At 34.1% G+C, this 20,991-nt stretch overlaps 1 protein-coding gene across 3 annotated transcripts in view; it reads right to left on the reverse strand.

Moving 5' to 3' along the window:
- Positions 1-20,991, reverse strand: part of Liprin-gamma (liprin protein kazrin) — a 159,014-nt gene that overhangs the window by 21,689 nt on the left and 116,334 nt on the right. For 2 of the 3 annotated variants that reach the window (XM_076407977.1, XM_076407975.1), the window contains exons 5-11: positions 11,389-11,521; positions 11,119-11,273; positions 9,421-9,548; positions 7,929-8,105; positions 3,904-4,246; positions 3,695-3,782; positions 116-282 (exon numbers count right to left, since the gene is read on the reverse strand). In XM_076407977.1, the coding sequence (XP_076264092.1) occupies positions 116-282; positions 3,695-3,782; positions 3,904-4,246; positions 7,929-8,105; positions 9,421-9,548; positions 11,119-11,273; positions 11,389-11,521 (1,191 nt within the window). The remainder of the gene's footprint in view (positions 1-115; positions 283-3,694; positions 3,783-3,903; positions 4,247-7,928; positions 8,106-9,420; positions 9,549-11,118; positions 11,274-11,388; positions 11,522-20,991) is intronic. The other variant, XM_076407976.1, reaches the window with a different exon arrangement.

A 20,991-nucleotide genomic window follows, 5' to 3' on the forward strand; every position in this document is an offset into this window, starting at 1 on the left:
GAAAAGATAAAAACAAATCACGAACACCATATTTAATTCAATACTCGCAGATACCACCCTTCAACGAGTCCCCGCCGCCCCAACCATCCCGCAACCCATTAAACATTCAACTTACTAGTTTCCTGCAGTGAATTAGTCTTGTTCCTGTGCCGGGATCGGGCGAAAACCCTGGAAATGCTGCCCCAAGTCCCGCCACGTCCCGAGATCCTGTTCGGTTGTTTGTTTCTTTTCCCCACCATAATTGGTTCCTGCTCCAAGGGCGAGCTGAGCTGCTCCACCGATCTGAAATATTTACGCGCGACGACCGTATTATATGCCAACGAGAAGGAGAAAATAATATGGATAAACGCTACGGACGAAACGGGTTTGTTAAGGCCGAGATTTGTTGCGGGGCCCCTTTCAGTCTCTGGAATTTTTTAATATTTGATTTCTCGTGGAAAATATATCTTTTTATGTAATTTAGAGGCTGAAAAGGACCGACGATTTAACAAACAACATGCTAATATTTAATTATAGATTTCCAACTACGTTTGGGACAATAGTTATAAGTAATTGGACTAAAATTTTTATCTGTTCGTATGAAAACAAAGACAGTATTGAAAATATAGAAATGGATCTTTATATAAAACTAGGACTATTACGTTTGGTAATCAAACTCAAGCAAATGAGAACTATTACTTTATTAACCATGATAATAACCTTAGTGTTTATGAAAAGAATAATTTTCCCTTGAAGCTTGCATTCACAATTTCTTGTAAGGACAGAAATTCATTTTTGCTTGAAAGTTTCTGACTTCTCACAAAGATCCAATATCAACTAAAAGGAATCTCCAATTTCATCTCAACAAACTTCATTTTTAGTTGAAAACATGGCTTATCAAGGCGAATGACAAAACAATCTACTCACCTGTCATTAAGCCTGCATAGAATCTTAGTAATCATGAACTTCCGCAAGCTGATAATATTAAATTTCTAGGAATGAATCTCGATCGATACGTAAATTGGAAGAAACATGTACCAATAAAACGCAAAAGTCAATTCTTCGGGAGCATATGGACGTATGGTATCGAACTGTGGGGTACTGCTAACAAATCCAACATAGTCGTCCTTCATAAATTTCAAAATAAAGTGTTACGTGCCATCGTTGATGCCCGAAATTATGCCAGTGACAACCTAATTCAGTGCGATATTCCCCTGGAAACCACAAGGAATGTGATCCGAAGGGAGTCAATTTTTTTGTAAGTTGTGTCAGTAAGTTTGTACAGGAGATCACCTACTGAAGCGATCTTTTACATAGGACAGAATAATAATAAAAAATATGAAAAATTTTAATTTCTGAAGAAATTATCTAGACAAATTCTAACGCTGGCTAAAGTGAAGAGTCCATTTCACGGAATATCTTTAGATTCATTTTACCCACTGGGGTCTGACCCACTACAAAAAAATACTTAAAATTCTAAAAAAACAATTTTTCCCAATGGACACCATGTAAAAGGATTTTGGAATTTATTTTAAAGGTTTGTTTGTCATGTTATAGTTTGTCAAATTTCAGTAATAATAATCGCTTCTTGTCTTTCAACAACGAGTTCAAATGGATCAATAACGATTTATGATACTTTCTTTCTTTTTTTTCTTACTTTCCAAGTTCCTGATTTCTTATCTTCTCTAATTAGCCAAGACGATGGCGATCAGGAATAATTTTGAAACAGACGTTAAAAATGCATCGCCAACAATGTAATGCGGCAAATTTTATTTTTGTTGTTGAAGCCTTTCTTCGCACGGAAAAACTAATAAAAAATTAAGTCCAATAAAGTTTTTAAATTTACGTTTTATATAACATTTTATGAAAATATATTGCCTTTATTTTTTGTTCCACAATGGATGGGTAATACACATTTGCAGTCTTAGTAGCAAAAATCTAAAAAGACGGTTTTAAAAAATTATTTTGATGACTCATAACATCGAGAAAGCCAGTACATATAGACGCTCACCACTCATCCGTCCATCAAGCTACCCGTCTGGCCGCACACATCCATCACACTCTTGAACAACGTAAAAAGCTTGGAGTAGTCCTTCTGGACCTAACCAAACCCTTCGACAAGGTCTGACACGACGGTTTGATCGCAAAGTGCGTGCGGTTAGGCCTCCCAAAAGACCTAACCGCTCTCATCAAGGCCTATCTCTCGGACAGATCTTTCCAGGTCAAGATCAGAGAATCACTTTCCAGTCGTAAACAAATCGATGCTGGCGTACCTCAAGGTTGCCCGCTGACCCCAGCCTTATTTAACCTCGTTATTTATTAGAATTCATGAACGTTTATAGAAGCAGCTCGATGATGCGGTCAATTCCATGGCTGGATAATGTTACGTACCTAGGTCTCCACTGTAACCGGCGGTTCGGTTAGCATCCCCAAATACAGAAAACAATCCAGAAAGGTTCGGGGTTAGCAAACCTGCTATATTCTCTGATCTGCCCTTCTAGCAGACTTACCATCTCCATCAAATGCTTATTTTACAAGATGTTTATTCGGTCCGTACTCCTCTACGGATCTAATGTCTATTTCAAGTTTGTTACACCCAATCAGGTCAAACGGCTACAAGTTTTCCAAAATAAGCTCCTCAGGAAGAGAATAGAGAGAATATTTAACGCTCCATGGATTGCCAGAAATAATCAAATTCATAGGGAAACTGACACTCCAGAAATCAAGCACTTCATATCTCAATCATTCCACAAACGACAACTCAGCTCAAGTTCTTCTGAAAGCTCGCCTGTTCGCGAGCTGGTCGACATGCTGGGAGCTTAACACCACGTCACTGCTAAGCTCCCCACCTTTTCCAGGCTCAAACGACCTCATCCGTCGTTACGGTCACAACTTTTGCCTCCATACAACAGTATCTAGTTGTGTATTAACTCAGGTTCGCGAATCAATAGAATCGCCGGGTCCTCGTGCCCAATAACGGCTGCCCGATCAGCGGGTGCCATATCCCCAAATTTAATGCAGTAGCAGTAGCGATCCACAGGGGTCAACTGTGAGGCGGTTTCAGTTTAGTGTATTGGTAAGCCCAGAGGCAGTCCCACATAACCCGGTCCAACTTGTCACTGCAGGGCAAGTCTCCGCGACCAGGTATGCGTCATGCATTCCACCGCCTGGTTTTAGGCCAGAACAAAAAAAAGTACATATAGAGTTTCTAAAGGCATTTAATCAGGCGTGTCTATTTGAAAGTTGTTTAGTAACTTAAAAGTGTATTCCATCGAAAACAGTGGGAGAGCCTGATAGCAATACTAAAGAGATTGAAGAAATATTTTTGCTGAACCTCCAATGAAAATGGAGTAAGACCAATCTGCAGCCGAAGCAGTACAAAACGACTACAATCACTGAAATGGATCATACCTTTATCAAGATCAAAGAAGCCCTATTGCTGTGCGTACAGTGCGCTGAGCTATCACGCCAAAAAGCGTTACAAGGATTGTTAAGTTTCATCCAAAAATGCAAAGATTGTAAAGCTTTACAAATACTATATCACATTTAAAAATAATTTTATTAAAACAAAAAAAATTATTTTTCTGTATTATTTTTGAAATCATAAAAAATTAATGACCATCATAATCAAGTGATTTGAGAAAATTCAATGATTTTTTAGAACGATTTAGTCCAATTACTTATGAATTATTCTTCAATCAGGACTCGAACTAACCTGGATAAACTACTATGATCTACTGTTCTTGGGAAATTGTTAGCATTAAGCGGTGATAATGTTGGACTGCAGTCTTTGGCTGATACTGCTGTAAAAGAGTTACTCTTGTTAGTTCTACAATCACATGTTAATCGCTGATACCATGCCGAGAAACGTTCGACATTTCCACAACATTACCGAGTTAATACAGACTCAAACCTTCCACTTACACTGATACATGTGGGCTGGTGGTGGAGGAACAGCCGACATCATGGACACGGAATCGACGTCCCGGACGCTGCCTTCCACGGTTATGGTCGGAGCGCCATCTGTGGTCGAGTCCGACAGGTTCCCGGCTACGGAGGTAGCGCCGCCGCTTTCTCTGTCGGAACTGACACGAACGCCCGAGTCAGCGCTACAACTACCTCGATCTCCCGGTAAAAGACCCAAATGGCCGGAGAGCAGTCCTCCGGAATTCGGGGTGAGTGCACCACCGTTGATGCTGTGACGTGGTAGTGATGCCAGGGATTCTTGGTCGGAGAGACAACCTCCTGCTGCCAGTTGTCTTCGAGCCTGTGTCATAAAGAATCAATAAATTAGTAATGTAAATAAATAAACGGTGTTGTTTTTAAGAAATCATACATCCCCGTCTGTTACCTCGAATAGAAAAACAGTAGAAGCGTACATTTAACTAAAATAGTAATTACTATTTTCAGGCGCTAGTTTTTTTTACTATCGATTAGTTTGACTGCTTTGTGACTACCGACTGTTTCGACTATTTTCAGTCGATAGTTCCCAACGCTACATAGATCTGTAAGCTCAATTGAAAATTAGTATTATATTATATTATAGTGTTATATAGAGTATTATATTATATACTACATTGTAAATTTTTTTAAAATGTTAATGTGACTTTTATTAGATCTTAGAGGCCACTCAGTAAACAACTTTCAGACAAAATTCAACTTTATTCATGAAAATACTATCTTTCAAGAGCGATACATTCATTTTAATGCTTCTCGATGTTTCATATCATTTCCGCGCAACCATTTGCCTTTGTTTTTTAAATAAATTTCAATTTCGACAGTCGCTTCTTGATTTGCGGCAAATCTCTTTCTCTAAAGAAATAGGAGGTCTGCTACGGGTTGTCCCGACTGTACAAAGGGTGTCAGAGAAATAAGAGTTCTTTAATGAATATCTACTTTCAATTTGCAGATAGACGGCAATTGTCTTGATGTTTTCGCATAGACTGGATCCATCTACCATTTTTTAATATATTTGACGCACTGTATCGTCGTTGACCTATTTTTTTAATTTCTTTTATTATCTCTAATAAGCCATGCTTTACTTTATCCATCTTGACTTTGGCTTTCCCTCTATCTTGTAGATGTCTATTTTATTGTCATATTAGACCAATGAAAAAATATTAATCTATGTAACTCATAGTGTTAATGTTAAGCACCTCAAAATAATGACAATACACGACAACCTACTTACCAATTAACTACATGTGAGTGATAACATTAACGTAAGTAAACTAAAACGTTCACTGCCAACCAATCTGACTTATAGACTGATATAAACTTGTGTATCATATTTAAAACTCCTTTCGTCACTTCTCAATATATGTGCTAACAAGCTTATTTTTATTGTTTAATATTTATTCTGTAATTATTCTTTAGTTAAAAGTTTTCCTCCTAGTACTTTTGCATTCATCATTATTACCCTTATTATAAACAAAATATGTTCTTTGACAAACATAGAAAGCTTTTTTTGTTTAACAAAATTTGTTTTTATATATTAACTCTTGATGTTATAGTTTCAATTTTTAAGTAATGACTAATACGCGATACTTGATAAGTGTTTTATTTTTCCGTTATTAACTACTTTTCACTACTTTAATATTCAACAACTGACCAGGTTCACAGAATAACAGATGTTATTGAGAAATCCTACGAAAGTAAAAAACTATGCTCAGCCATATTCTTAGATGTAGCACAAGCCTTCGATAAGGTTTGGCTTGAAGGCCTTGTTCATAAACTACAGAAAATATAACCAAAACAACACACCGAACTATTAAAATCGTACATTAAGGCCAAAATGTTTAGAGTTAAACAAGAAGAAGCTTACTCTACAATAAAACAAGCTAAAGTAGGTGTACCACAAGGAAATGTACTGGGGCCAATTCTTTATCTACTCTACACTTGCGATATACCACAAATGGAGAATATTATAATGGTTACATTTGCTGATGATACTGCGATTATAGCTGTCGGAGACAATAGTGAAGAAGCCACTTGGAAAATAAAAATTAACGTGAGTAAATCTGTGCATGTGCAATTCACCTGCAATCAAACCGTACAAGCAAAAATAGCATTAAATAATACTATCATTCCATATAGCAACAACGCGAAATATCTCAGAATGAATCTTGATGCAAAACTTCGCTGGAAGGGACATATAAATAAGAAAAGAAAAGAATCAGATTTGAAATATAGGAAAATATATTGGCTAATTTGAAGAAAATCACAATTATCAGTACCTAATAAATTGCTATTATATAAGCAAATATTGAAACCTATATGGATATACGGAGTTCAATTATGGGGGTGTTCTGTAAAGAGTAACATAAACAAAATACACATTATTCAGAACAAAGTCCTGAGAAGTATTGTTGGCGCACCCAAATACTACAGGTCTGACTACCTACATCGAGACCTTCAGATACCCACAGTCCAGTATTGCCACTTTTGGATACCACCAGAGCAGGACACAGACTCACAAGAATCAAACCTTCTGATCTTATGTAGTGTTGTGTAATGCATGTAATAAAAAATACAGCAGTAACATGTATAAACATTATTTCATCAGAGATTGAGATAGGGCAGATGAGTCCTCCTAGTTATGTACCTAGATTTAAGTTATCATAGAGACAAATTGTAGGTTAGTCGGAAATGGCTAGTAATAATGTAATAGTTAAATAATAAAAAAACAAAAAATTAATTATTTTAGTTTATTGTCTAATATGTATCTCCTTTTGACTTTTATAACGATGTTTATGCACATATTAACAACTGTCCTTCTCCAGATCTTACGTTATTTGTATTTATTTCTCTTTTAATATATTCACATCAACTTCATTACCTAATAATTTGTAATGACTCTTAAATGAAGGGTTATATAAAATTTGTTTCAAGATGCGTTGAAGTAGGCCACTCCAAATTCGGATTTTATTATATTTGGTGTCATTGACTTTTATCTCATCATTTCCCCTTATTTTAATGTTAACCTCTTTAGGCGGTCTTGTTTCTTGTCTGCTCTTGGCTCGCTGTTATTTCCTCCGTTGCTTACCCCTATTTACTCTCTTTCGTTTCTTTGTAGCTTTTATAATTTCCATGTATGATCCGAATTTAGTAATAAAATAATCCCTATAGTTTCTTTATTTCGATCTCCATGATTTATTATTCTTCAATATCAATATTGGTCCTCTTTATGTTGCTTTTTCCTCTGTAAATGTAATATTGTAATCTCTCTGTGATATAATACCTTTGTCATTCTTATCTTTTATTTGTCTTTGCTCTATTTTTTAATAATATAGATAGATTGATCATCTTGCTTTAATGTATTTTATTAACAGCACATTTTTTAGCCACTACTATGTTAATTTCCAGAACTAGGCTTCCGTTATACCACCAAATCAAACGTAAAGCGTTTATTAATTTATGAAGAAAAAGATTAATTAATATTTCCAGCATATAAACATATACAAAACCGTGAAGATACTTTAATTGAAAATTCAGTGACGTTTAACTTCTTATTAAGGATTGCCTTCGATTCAAATTTAATAATTCTGATTGTCCACTTAACGGATATTGTTTCATTCCCATCCTGAACTTCTCTATAAGATTTATGAACCCTGATTACCATGAATGCTCTGACTACCCGGATTTTGGAAATAATTTTCCATTATAATTTATCAATACTTACTGAGTAACATCGTCAAAATAATACGACATTCAATTTTTATTAATAAACATTTGAATTTACTGAAAGCTCTTTTGTTGAATTGAATTTATACAGTGATTGATAACACGGTTACTTATTATTTTTGTTGATTTAAAACTTCCAGTTAAGTTAATTCAAAGATTTCCTCATGTAATTATTGGTCAATTTTTGAGAGAACTTTATAAAAAACTTATAAAAACGCGGATTATTTTTCACATTCTTCTGTTTTAAACTATATATGAAAACCTACCTCTGCAAGTTGTTCCTGGGCTTGTTGGAGTTGTAACTCTTTGGCGTTCAGTTGGGCCGCTAAGGAGAGACTTCGCTCGGCCTCATCTCGAGCATGTCTCAACAAACTCCAGCGTTCCCTTTCGCGTTCCTCTCGCTCGGTGGACAATTGCTGAAGCGACGTTTCATCCCTCACCCGCTGAAACAATCAGTAAGGGTAGATTGGAACAATATAAATAAAATAATCCTCTAATAAAATAGAATGTATTTTTATAATTTGGAATACCATCTAGATATATTAAACTATACAGAACAAATATAATAGATTGTTCAATAAGTTGTCAAGTGGGTACTCTAATCTAAAAATTTGAGAGATGAGAGAGAGAGATTTTCAAAATTTAATTAGATACTGAAAACGAAACCTTAAATTCGTTTTGCTTTTTTTAAGACATGATACCCTTCTAACGAACTGAGTTACTTAAAATTTGTGGTTTTCTCTATAAAATATTCGATCATAAGACGTAAAGCTATTGAAAATTTTAAAAAATGGTAACAAGTTCTCGTGTTTTCAAACAGCTGTAATTGGTGAAAAAACTTTGTACTTTCTACGATAGGAGCATTTGTTCAGATTAAAAATTCTTTTTTTTAGATTTAAATGATTAGAAAAGAAATTTTTTTTCATCAGCCTGTTACTTTTTTTTATTGTTTTCGTTTTTTCGCTTTAATGCATTATTTAAATATTTATAATAACTAGTAAAAAATGGATAAGTAACAGTATTATTTGTTTTTTGGAGTTCGAAAGTCGAGATTTCTTATTGAACAGTGTGGGAAACAAATTTTTCAGAAAACTGCGTACATTGTTAACTAATTTGGCACACGTACAAAATGAGATAACAATGGGATAAAACACATTCAAATGTGGTTTCAAAGGAGCTAAAGGACTGTATATTGTTTAATTATTATAACTGAGGCTTATTAATCAACACACAAAATAGCAGATTAAGGAGAAATATAGAGGCGAATTTTATCCACCTTGGAGGTAATCCAAAGGAATTTAGTCACTAAACTTAGTAAAATAATAAATTCTGATTATTACTGTAACTATTTCAATCAGCAGGATAAGAAAATTAAGAACAGACAACGTATATTACAGAACAAAATATAATTTTTTATAGATATAATATTCCTTCTTAAATAAGACAAGAAACCAAATCAGTGAATTAAAACACGAATTGGTGAAAATCCATCGTAATGGACAGATTAAACTTTCTCTGACTTTTAGCTGTTCAAGAATTCTCACCAACCGAAGAATTTTCATTTGAAATGTATGTGTAACTCAATCTCAAAATATACAATATGTTATTCCATTAAAATGACAGAACTAATTAAACACTCTAATAATTAATATACAATATCGATAAAAATTATATATGTTTACGTTATGTTCCCTTTTTTCGCGATTGAAAATATTACTTATAGCAAAAATTAGTACGAAAATTATGGTGCTAACTTACCTGTCCGTAAGTCCGTATGAAATCTCTTAATTCGTTCTCTTTGTCCTCCAGGGTTGAGAAAAGTTGCTTCATTTGGTTCAGCAGGTCGTATTTTTCTGCTTTCAGGCGACGCTTGTCCGCCTTCAGCGCTGAAAACAACAGAACGGTCCGTAAATATTGATGAGGATCCAGAGCGCGATCCCGCGTCGAAGACAAATAAAAGCATTTGCATTTTTTACCAAAACGAAAGGAGATATAAAAGCAACGGACATAGCATCTAAATACCTTTGATAGATTCTCTTTGAATTAATTATTCAGTTGACCCCGTTTCTTTTTTCTGTTAAGAATAGAAAAAACATTGAATGTACAATATATATTTTGTATATATTTGTATGCTAATCCATCTATACATTAACATAAAACAAAAATAAATACAGAGGATGGACAAAATACAATTATGTTGAGGTCTGGCGTTTGCGCTGACCAAGGAATATGTTTGGTGGTATTTTGATGGTTTTCAAACCATAACTAAACCGTTCAGGCTATGTGTATGGGCATTATTATACTGTCGAGATATTCATTCGCAGTAATCCGATGAGTGATGTAAATGATAAGACCAGGTGAATACCACGATTTTCCTAATTTCCGTCCAAACGTTAACCCCATGCTTGAATGCAGGAAGCAAGCAGTTCGGAACGTAGGCTTTTAGTATTTTCCATACAAAGATTCTGCCGTTAAAACAATATAACGATGATTCATCAGACCATAACGCATGTTTCGATTCAACAAGTTCGCAATCACAGATCTTCCATGTATGTTAATTACTGCTTTTATCGAAAGAGTATTACTCAAGTGAATATTGAGTTTTACCATACCTTTGCCACAGCAATGTGACGTTGTCTGGCCCCATTGCTTTTTAATGTTTGTTGATCTCCATCAGTTTGGTTCCACAACCCTTCCATGTATGTTAATTACTGCTTTTATCGAAAGAGTATTACTCAAGTAAGTGTTGAATTTTACCATACTTTTACTGCGGCGGTTTAACGTTGTCTGGCCACAATGCTCTTTAATGTGTGTTAATCTCTATCAGTTTGGGTTTTGCTTACTATTTCTCTTTGCCGATGATATTTTGCCGTGTTACGTATGCTGTGGGTACTGTCGCTCGTGAGAAATAAAACAATTTAGGTGTCTTCATCGCAGACGCTTTTTAGAGTATTAAGAGATTACATATTTTACTGATAGCTTATTTTAGCCCTCGCAGAAACGTATGATACATTGAAATATAACCTACAAGGTTTGACATGTTAACTGAGCAATACATACGCGTCGAATTATTTATATGGAAGCGTTGGAGCCAACATATATCAAGATGTAATATATTGCAATTCATATTATTTTATGGTGGTATACTGTTCATATCCCTTAAGTATAAGGTTAGATATAAAGTCATTTCGATTTTCCCCACAATATATATATATATATATATATATATATATATATATATATAGTATGTTACACTAGTATGTTGTTCTCAGAATCAAAATAAACCAAAAGTTAAATTTGATGCGCCAGCATTGTGACGTACTGTTCATCAATTGCAGTAAATAAAATATCCAAAACGGCTTGTAAATTACAAAATATATGAGTACACTATTTGTTATGTGGTACTTTTTATAGTTTTACACAAATGTGTAAAACTCCATCATTGTAGACACTTACTCGTTAAAGCCTCCTTCGCTAGCTGCAATTCCATTTCAAGATCATGAGTGACAGGATCCACGGAACCATCTTCCGGTGGCGGTTTGCGATCGCTCAACACCCCCGTTGCTCCAGAAACTACCAGTCGTCGCAACCTCGTGACCTCCGCTTGCAACCTACACAGAAAACTCGAGATAAGCTACTTGAGAAACGCCGATAAGATCTCCCGTTTCGCAAGTATACAGCACCCGATAAGTATCGAGTAATATATACAGGGAAGACGATATGTACCTTTCATTTTCCTGGCGTAATCTTCGGATTACCGACGAGGGCTTAGGGAAATTGGATGGAGATGGCAACAGGGCTAATAAATCGTCGGGATTTCCACCATCGGAGCTCCGAGCTGATCGGGGAGAAGAGGAATCTAAAAAAAGGGAAGCTTTACTTCGAGATCTAAGACAACATTAAACGAATGTCTGTTTTTTAAAATCCCTTAAGTAATTAAGGGAATAGATAAAACAGGTTTTCATTTTAATTTAGTTAATTATATATAAAGTATAAAGGCTGCTATATTAATTTTAAGTTGTTTTTGCTTTCAGCATATAAATTTCATATCCATAAAGTGACGTATGTTTAGACCTTCGGGCGACTTCATAAAATTATGGAGTTGGGTTAAAGTAATTTTGCTGTTTCCTAACAGATGACTTTACAATGGCATATCTGGTAACACTCATTCAATGAAGCTATGCTAAACTGAAAGTAGTAAAGCTGTAGTTTAAATATACGAAAATGTATTGGTTAATTGGAACAAAATCACAATTATCAGCATATAATAAATTGCTATTATACCAGTAAGTATTGAAACCTATATGGACATACGGAATTCAATTATGGGGATGTTACGCGAAAAGTAATATAAATACAACACAAGTTTTCCAGAAGTCGTGAAAAGTATTGTAGGTCCACCCGGATATGACAGGACTGATTACTTACACCGACTTTCAGATACCGACTGTTACTCAGGATATCAAGAGAATTGTAAGGAGACATGAGGAGAGACTCTGTTTTCATGTTAATATCGAAGTAGTACAACTTATGGATAACACTAGAACAAGACACAGACTCAAAAGAATCAAACAAGTTAATCCTGTGTATTGTGCAGCTATGTGCATTTAATAGAAAAACAGCATTGTTAATACATTAATATTATTAGAAACTAAGATAGTACAGATGTATATATATATATATATATATATATATATATATATATATATATATATATATATATATATATCTTTGAGTTATTGTAAAGATCAATTGTAGTCGGCAACGTCTACTAACGATGAAATAAATATTTTTTAAATGATTTATCAAGATCTGGTTAAATGTTTTCTTTGACTCTTTACTGCCAATAACTAATAAGATTGAAGCAGGCAATTAGAAAAAAACGGACAAAATTGATCACTCAATACTTCTTTCTCTGCATTGGGCTTCCGATTGCGACACATTATACTACTATATTCCAGTATCTTCAAAGCTTCTTTAAGAAAGTAATGCGAGACAAAAACCCAAAAGCGGTTTGTGATTATCATATAGTTCAAATTTTGTCTAGAAATCTGAAAAGCTCTACTGTAGCAGAATTATTATTTGGACACAAAATTGGTAAACAGCCATTGATCAAAACGGCATATAGCACATGGACTGAAAAGCACCCGGGCGTAACACATAGATGGCGGTATTTCTATTGCATCTTATTCAATTAGTAATAAACTTCAAAAGAAAGCTGTTAAAATTTCATGGTATTCTACTTATAAGTTTGTGAATTCTTGGCTCCATTTGTGTAAAGACGTCGTAGACACCGACGATGCAAAACGCAATGGACATCCAAATGAGATTATAACACCAGAAAACATAAAACAAAATCCACAAAATCGTTTTGAATGATCGAGAAGTTGCTTGAGTTAGCTATCATCATAAAGATATTAAAAGAAGATGTTGGTTTTATATTGCATGCACATTTGACTATGAAAAAGCCCAAAGTATTAAGCTGTGCCGCGTTTGCTCACTGTTGACCAATAACAAGAACGTATTAATGATTCTTGGCAGTGTTTGGTCATGATTAAACGTAACAAATCGGTGGATCCATCACTTCACTTCGAAATCAAAACAATCGTCATTTGAGTGGACAGCAACTGGTGACAGGCTTATTTTGAGGCAAAAGAGTGCGGAGCTGGCATGATTGTGTGGCTCTTAATGGAGCTAATTGAAGAATAAATCTAATTTTGCACAAAAAAAAACGCATATTCTTTGTTTCGTCTGGGACTTTTCATCCCATGTGTTACATCATTCATTAGTGTTTTAAATATATTCTAATAAATTCACTTTGTACAACATTGAAAAAACAAAACCGCTTTTTCCCCAACACATTATATAAAATAATACTGATTATATAAGTATGGGTGTTTACTTTTCAACCAATACACTAGTATTGGCGGCGCGAGACTGATTTTGATCTGTGCGCCTTTTGGAGCTATTTACGGTGTGTTCTACCCAACAGGTCAATTTCGCCACACGTATCTGTGAGAACTTCACTAGTCTTTCATTCCACAGACATGTAAAACTATTGTAATGCATATCTGAACATGTTCCTCAATGGAACTCTGACTTTCGCATCTTAAACGAATCAATATAATATTATCTTTTTAATACCTTTCTTTCTAATCTTTCTAATATCATCTTGGAGAGATATATGGACAGAATTTGCCTTAAATAAATATGTCACACTGTAACGGAGTTCAAGTATCCCAGTTATACAGAACATCTTAAGATAAGCATTTGAAAGAGGAGGGAGGGGGATTTAGACTTGATTGTAGTAGATGTCACATTTTTTTCTCGCATTACTGATCCCAACTGCTTGAACCCCTACACTTACTCCAACTGGAGCCAGTTAAGATTTATAACAGCAGGCAATCCGACCGTTGTTAGGTTTTTGGTTTTTTCTTCATTAATTCTCAGACCATATAATCAATGCGAACTGTATCATAGGGAATTCTAAAGAATGCCTCAATCCGTGTCATTTATGATATAGCACGACTATATCATAAATGAACATCAAATCGGTCAAGGATCTTGTAGCATCATATTGAATTCCATGTCTGTTTTTAAAAAGTTTGGCTTAATTGTATCTACTATTTTGTCGCTTTGACTGTTTTCGTCCTTTCGCGACTATAAACTAGAATTAAAATCAAAATTAAATTCATAAATAAATAAAATTAATAACACAAACAGGTAGGCTAAAAGTATAAGTAGTGTAGTGTTAATTTTAACATGAACACAAATACAGGACTAGAAGCACAACTATAACGAAGTAGAGCTTCTATCCACACAGCACACATCAGCGTCCATACCGAAGTAGTCATGGTTATTTGGTCAGTAACACTAAATTTAGCATAGGCTAGATTCTATGGAGAAAATCGATTTTTCGTAGAAATCCGAGGAGTCTGTCTGTATTTTCTCTTGTTAAGGCATTTCTGAAATTTTACAGCGCATATTTAAATCTAATCTGGGTGAGCCGTCGACAGTCGTTTAGTATGTGGTAGACTAAAGTAGGGACACGATGCCAAAACTCACAGTGAGCAGGCGGGCTCGAAGTCATCAATGACCATCGTGTGAGAAACGAGAGTGGCTCAATCTCAGTGGATTCAAAGCTACGGTATGGTAACGAAGGGAAGGAAAGCGAAGAGAGGAGAAATAATCAGCTTTAATCTCAAAGTGCGTGTTATGGTTGGCCTCCTGGTCCCAACGACATTGCACCTCGTTATTTATGAAAAAAGGAACGAATGGGTTAAGGTGAGTATGGACACAAAGATCAGTGCTGATGAGGGGAGAGGAGGCTGCCGATTTAGCCGCACTATCCGTGCGCTCCTTTCCTGATATACCAACGTGAGAAGGGATCCACAGTAAACTTGTCCTGATCCCATTCAGATAGAGGGTACCGATAATTGACAGTGAATCAGTGACTAGGGTATAGTTCAACATCTGTTCCAGGAAACACTCGAGAGCATTTCGAGAGTCGGGTCAGGATTAGCCATTCTTTGAAGGATTGTTTTGTGATGTAGGATAAAGCTTTGAATATCGCGAAGAGTTCAGCGGTCAATGCTGAACCCTGTTCAGGGAGCACAAATGCACTGCCAAGCCAGCTGCGAGATTTGGATCCATCGGTACATATTTGCTTACTGTCAGGGTAAGAGTGGAGAAGTTCAGAGAATTTGGACCGAATAAGGAAAGGGCAATGTTTTCTTTTATAAAATTAATATAGAAATATGTTTATGAAGGGGGTAGTGAAGGTCCAAGAGGGAAAATTGTGGTGGTGGACAAGGGGGAGATGCAACAAATCAATTCCAGCCCTGGAAAGAAAATTAGCAATTATATGAGAGGTACGAGTGGAATAGTTGGGGATAAGACGGTCCAGGACGGGTAGATGACTCCAAGTGGAGGTCAGATTTAAGGAAAATGGTAGAGCAAGCGATCTCACAGCGAACTTCAATGAAACTACGATAAGAAAGTGGTGGGGTGAATGTAAGACTGCACAAGTTAATTGCAGGGGAAGATCGAAAGGCACCCAGCGATATTCTAAGTGCAGTATTTTGAATGCCATGTAGGGATTTGAGGTAAGTTGGAGCAACAGCGCCGAAGAGTAGGGAGCCATAGTCTAGCTTAAAACGGATTATGGAAGAATGTATTTTAAGTATAACTTTCTGGTCTGCACCTGTGTGCTGGTTAAATAGCCAACGCAGCATTTTCATGTCTCTGGAACAGCGAGTTTTAAGTTCGTTCATGTGATGTTTCCAGGGCAGCCGACAGTCGAAAATGAATATTAGGAATCTTATACGATCAACAGTTTTGATTGGAGTAACATTAAGAGAGAAGGAATGGACGCTAGTACAGTTACGCCTCCAACAGAAGTGGATTACAGAAGACTTTGGAGGAGAGATAATGAATCCGGTGGAGGAGGACCAGGAAGAAAGACTTTTAATGCTCCTTCAAGGAGCCTTTCTTCAAAGTTTGAAGCCTTGACGGAGCGGGCTCCAAATTGATTTTATAAAATAAATCATCACTATCTCATTATTAATTCACATTCCTAGTAGAACTAGCGTAAAATTAAGAAGAAAGTAACTATAAAGTTAAAAACAATAACGAAATAAACGATTTAGAAATATATTAGATACTATTAAATCGGAATTTAGAAAAATGTGTATCTGGTAGTACCATTTTAACAGGATTTTAATATTCATAATAACTTTCATAATACCATAGGCATAATTTTAGGACACCATAGTTAACGTACTAATTGTTACAATTCTTTGCTTATTGGTTAAATTTACTTCTCATTAGATTCTGCTTCTTCTTGACCCAGAGATAAATATTTCCTTGCAAATTATTTTCATGAATAAAAAAGATTAAAATGTTCATAAAAATACTAAATTTAATACGTTATTTCAACATAATACATAATAATACCTAGTATAATTAAATTTACCTCGAAAGAAGCGATGATAAATTTACTTGTTTGCCCAATAAACATAATTCTGATAAGACCATAACTTTATTAATAAAATGGATTATTAATAATTCAGATGATTGAACCATATTTTATTCCGATATTATTTTCGCCATGTTCTTTGAGCGCAGAAAGGGTATTGGAAGTAAACATTGTCGAATATTTTATTGGATATTGCCGAAATATGTTTCATTGAAATTTTTATTTGACCTACATTTTTATATCCACGATATTGCGGTATCCACGGATATGGAACTCTGTTATGGCTTGGTTTAGCATGTTAGTAGAACCAATGTGAAACATATGTACCGGGTAAATAACACTTGATACTTGAACAGGCACATATATTTTCTATTTCCGTTATTTTATAACCTAGGTGTCTGTCTAAGGATATATTATTCAATGTATTGCGGTTCTTTGAAAGTTAAAATATAAAAGCTGCGTTAAACCTCTTTTTGAAAATATCGTCAATTTGTCTTCTACATTGTCAATATAACAATATTTTAAAAAATTTAAAAACTCAAAGTTTGAAAGTCAGTATGAAAATCGCCATCAGATCTTCATGAATGCTTTTGGTTTAAAAACGACTACTTCTGGAGTTGTAATATTTGGATTACTATTAAAAAATCTACTAAGAGTACACTATAAGAAAAAAACGAAAGGGGACTTTCTTTCAATTAGTTTTTCCAAGAAGCATTCTCCTGGTGATACCACGCCATTGAGTTATACTCGTAAAGCTTTTGAAGATTTACACTTAAAACTTCTTTTCTAAGAATTTTACATTTAAGAAATGTAAATTAACTTTATTACATTACCTAAGGGATTGGATGAAAGGCATTTAATTTGGACGATGTTTGAAGAATAATATTTAAATAGGTGTTCAGTAACCATTAAGTCTTTAACTGTTTTTAAAGTAGTATTCTATCCTATGCATTTGAAAAATTCGTTTTATTTTTCATTTCTTCAAAGATGCCTTTTGTATACCATTTTTCAAAAAAAAAATTGGCCCGAGCCCTCTCTATACATTCTTCATCGTATTAAAATAAAAGTCAAATAGAAATTCTTCGCCATATTACTGTTCGAAAATATGATACATTTTTTATAATACTTTTTTAAACATTTTAAAAATTTGTAAACATAAGAAAAGTCCAAAATTTGATATATTTTTAGTTTGATACAATAGAAAAGGGTATATAGAAGGTCAACACGAAATTTGAAGTAAATTGTTTCAGTAGAACTTGAGATACTATGTTAACCGTCTCGAAAAAAATACTTCCATACGGTACAAGAATGAATGGAGAAGGCTCACAATAAATTACATGTAAACCGGTATACTAAATCTTAAAATATCTTGTCAAAAGTATATTCATAGGAATAACGTAAGTTGTCATCTAGAAAATGCTAATTTAATTTAATTTTTTGTGAGAACATATTATTGACACCATAAATGAATATAATATACAATATACTTTTTTAAAACTTTTATACTTTTTATAAGGTTATATCATTTGAATTTGGAAAATTATTTCTGTTTTTTTTAGTTTAGTTTTTAACTTGAACAGTGACTCAGATAGTGACAGTGAGTAACTGAAATTGTCGGGTTGCGGGATTATGTTTTCATGCTGATAATTACCCAAACAGGGTAATGAGAGTGGAAACAATTAAAGATAAGTATATAATTAATATAGGATAGATAGATAATCGTATTGTAGAGTGTAAAAGACTTGTTAGCATAGTTATGTGTGTAATTGTTCAGAGTATATATGGGCATTATGAATTTATAAAGAGAGATATAATGCTAACCGTTTTATATATTTGGCAAATACATTGAGGAATATGCAGTGATTATATTTAATTTTACAAAGAAAAATGTACACAGATAGCAACAGAAGTGATATCAAGATGACTTGGCAAGGAAGTAGACGAACGAAAGAAACAAGAACTAAACGTAAAGAGGTAAATATTCTTTCAAATCAAAGTAAAATGCATTATTTGGATACACAGTTATTAACTAAGTGTATTAGGCATCCAGGAGATACCACTTCATAAAAAAACCGCGGATGGAAATTTACTTCATAGGTGATGTGGAAAAGAGTTCAATATAAATATAATAATATAACTCTAACTTATAAAGTATTGTGTATGTATAATTAACTGTAGATTATTTAATAATATATACACTTTAGGTGTACTATAATTTTAAAATAAATTATATATTCAAACGTTATTTTGTTCAACTATTATTATTTATAACAGTATTTGTTATGTCACAGTTAAAATAAACCAAACAAATTATTGTGTCTGTACACTGTAGTTTTTTAATATATAGAATACTTATATATTCATTACATGTACTATAATGTTAAAATAAATTATGTTTTATAAAATTATTTTTGTTTCATTACTTTATTTAAAGTTGTATTTTCTTATGTCTTAATAAAAATAACGCAACACTTCAATTTGATGCGGCAATATTGCATTATAAATGTTGATGTCGTGCATGGGCTATTTTATTGGAAGGACTAGATGTTTATCACGGCTATTAAATTGTTCAATAGAGGTTAGGAAGTGTACCTAACTGAAAGAAATTATGTCTGAAAATTACTTTGGAACAAAATTACCAACAACAATAGCTCAGATTATTGTTACTGCAATTTTGAAAATATATTCGGATACAAAAATTCGCTGAAGAAAAACAATTTGACACAAAAAAAAACAAAATATTACAAGATTAAAAAATCATCGCTAAAACCAACGAATCAAAATTCTTTTTCTCCAAATGTAACTCTTTCTGATTTCTGCATTTAATTACACCTCAAAAAAATCGTTCATAGGAAACGATTTTTACCAAATGTAGTCTATAAGCTTGAACAACACTTTCTTTGATTTAGGAATTAATTATTAACAATTTGTGAAGGTTGTAGTACGAATTATTCCATGATAATTTGTCGATACTTACTGAATAAAAATATCAAAACAAGACAGTTTTTACTGTCTAAAAAATTATTAGTACTATTAAAATTATTAAACTTATTTACAGAGATCTGTTAATACTAGTTGTAACATGTGTTATGTGCGTTGAAACAATAAAGGAAAGAATTTTCGTTCTGTTGACAATATTATAGGATAAGCATCTGAAGCGATCCTTTACGCAGCTCTATAAATACCACAAGGTTTAGCAACAATGTCATAGTTAAAGAAATCAATGCTAAAAAAGCTCCTGGTTTTAACCTAATTAGCGGAAGAACCTTAAAAGAGTTCTCAGAAAAATGCATGAAATTAATAAAATATTTAATGCATTACTAAGACTTAATTACTTTCCTAGCACTTGGAAAGTGGCTCAAATCATTATGGTTCTCAAACCTGGAAAAAATCAGAAGACGTCTTCTCTTATCGTCCTATAAGCTTACCTGTGATCTCTAAACTTAAAAAAAAGAGACTCAAAATAATCGCCGAAGAGAAAAATTTTATTCCGGACCAACTTCCGTAATAAACACGGAACAACAGAACAAATAGATAGATTAGTCAACAAAATTAATAATAACCTAAATGATAAAAAATATTGCTCCGCTGCATTTCTCGATATATCTCAAGCCTTCGACAAGATGTGGCACACTGGACTGTATGTTAAATTGAAATAGCTATTGCCCCATACGCACTTTCAACTACTGAAATCATACCTCACAATGTTTTTGGCCTATTGTTATATATATTGTATACATCTAACCTATTAACCTCAAGAAACACTACTGTTGCAACATATGCTGACGATACACCGATTTTATCATCACAGGAGGATTCAATATCTGCTACAAGAAACCCCTAACTTCATCTTAACAATGTCGAATTGTGGTTGAAAACGTAGCATATCAAAGCAAATGAGACATCCACCCATGTGATATTGACCCTTTGAAGAAGAACTTGTCCCTCAGTAAAATTGAATACTCATGAACTTCCACAAGCAGACAACGTTAAATATGAGTGCATTTTGATCGACGTTTGACATTGAAACAATATACAGTGACAAAACGCAAACAGCTTGGTCTTAAACTAAACCAAATGTATCGGCTGATACTATCGGATAATAAGGTTTTGCTGTATAAGTCAATACTTAGGCCCTTTGGACTTATGCTATTGAACTCTAAGGTACAACTGGCAAATCTAACATAAGTATCCTCCACAGGTTCCAGAATCAAGTGTTGCAACTCATCGTCGATGCCCCATATTATGTCTCCAATAATCTGATTCAGCACGATATCCACTTAGAACCCATAACTAGTGTGACTCGAAGTGTTAGTGCAAAGTACTTTGAAAGACTATTGATGTATCCCAAG

The sequence above is a fragment of the Rhynchophorus ferrugineus genome, unplaced genomic scaffold (genome assembly GCF_030347505.1).
Source record: "Rhynchophorus ferrugineus isolate W39M unplaced genomic scaffold, kcgeb_rfMv2 rfM6, whole genome shotgun sequence".
Lineage (NCBI taxonomy): Eukaryota > Metazoa > Arthropoda > Insecta > Coleoptera > Curculionidae > Rhynchophorus > Rhynchophorus ferrugineus.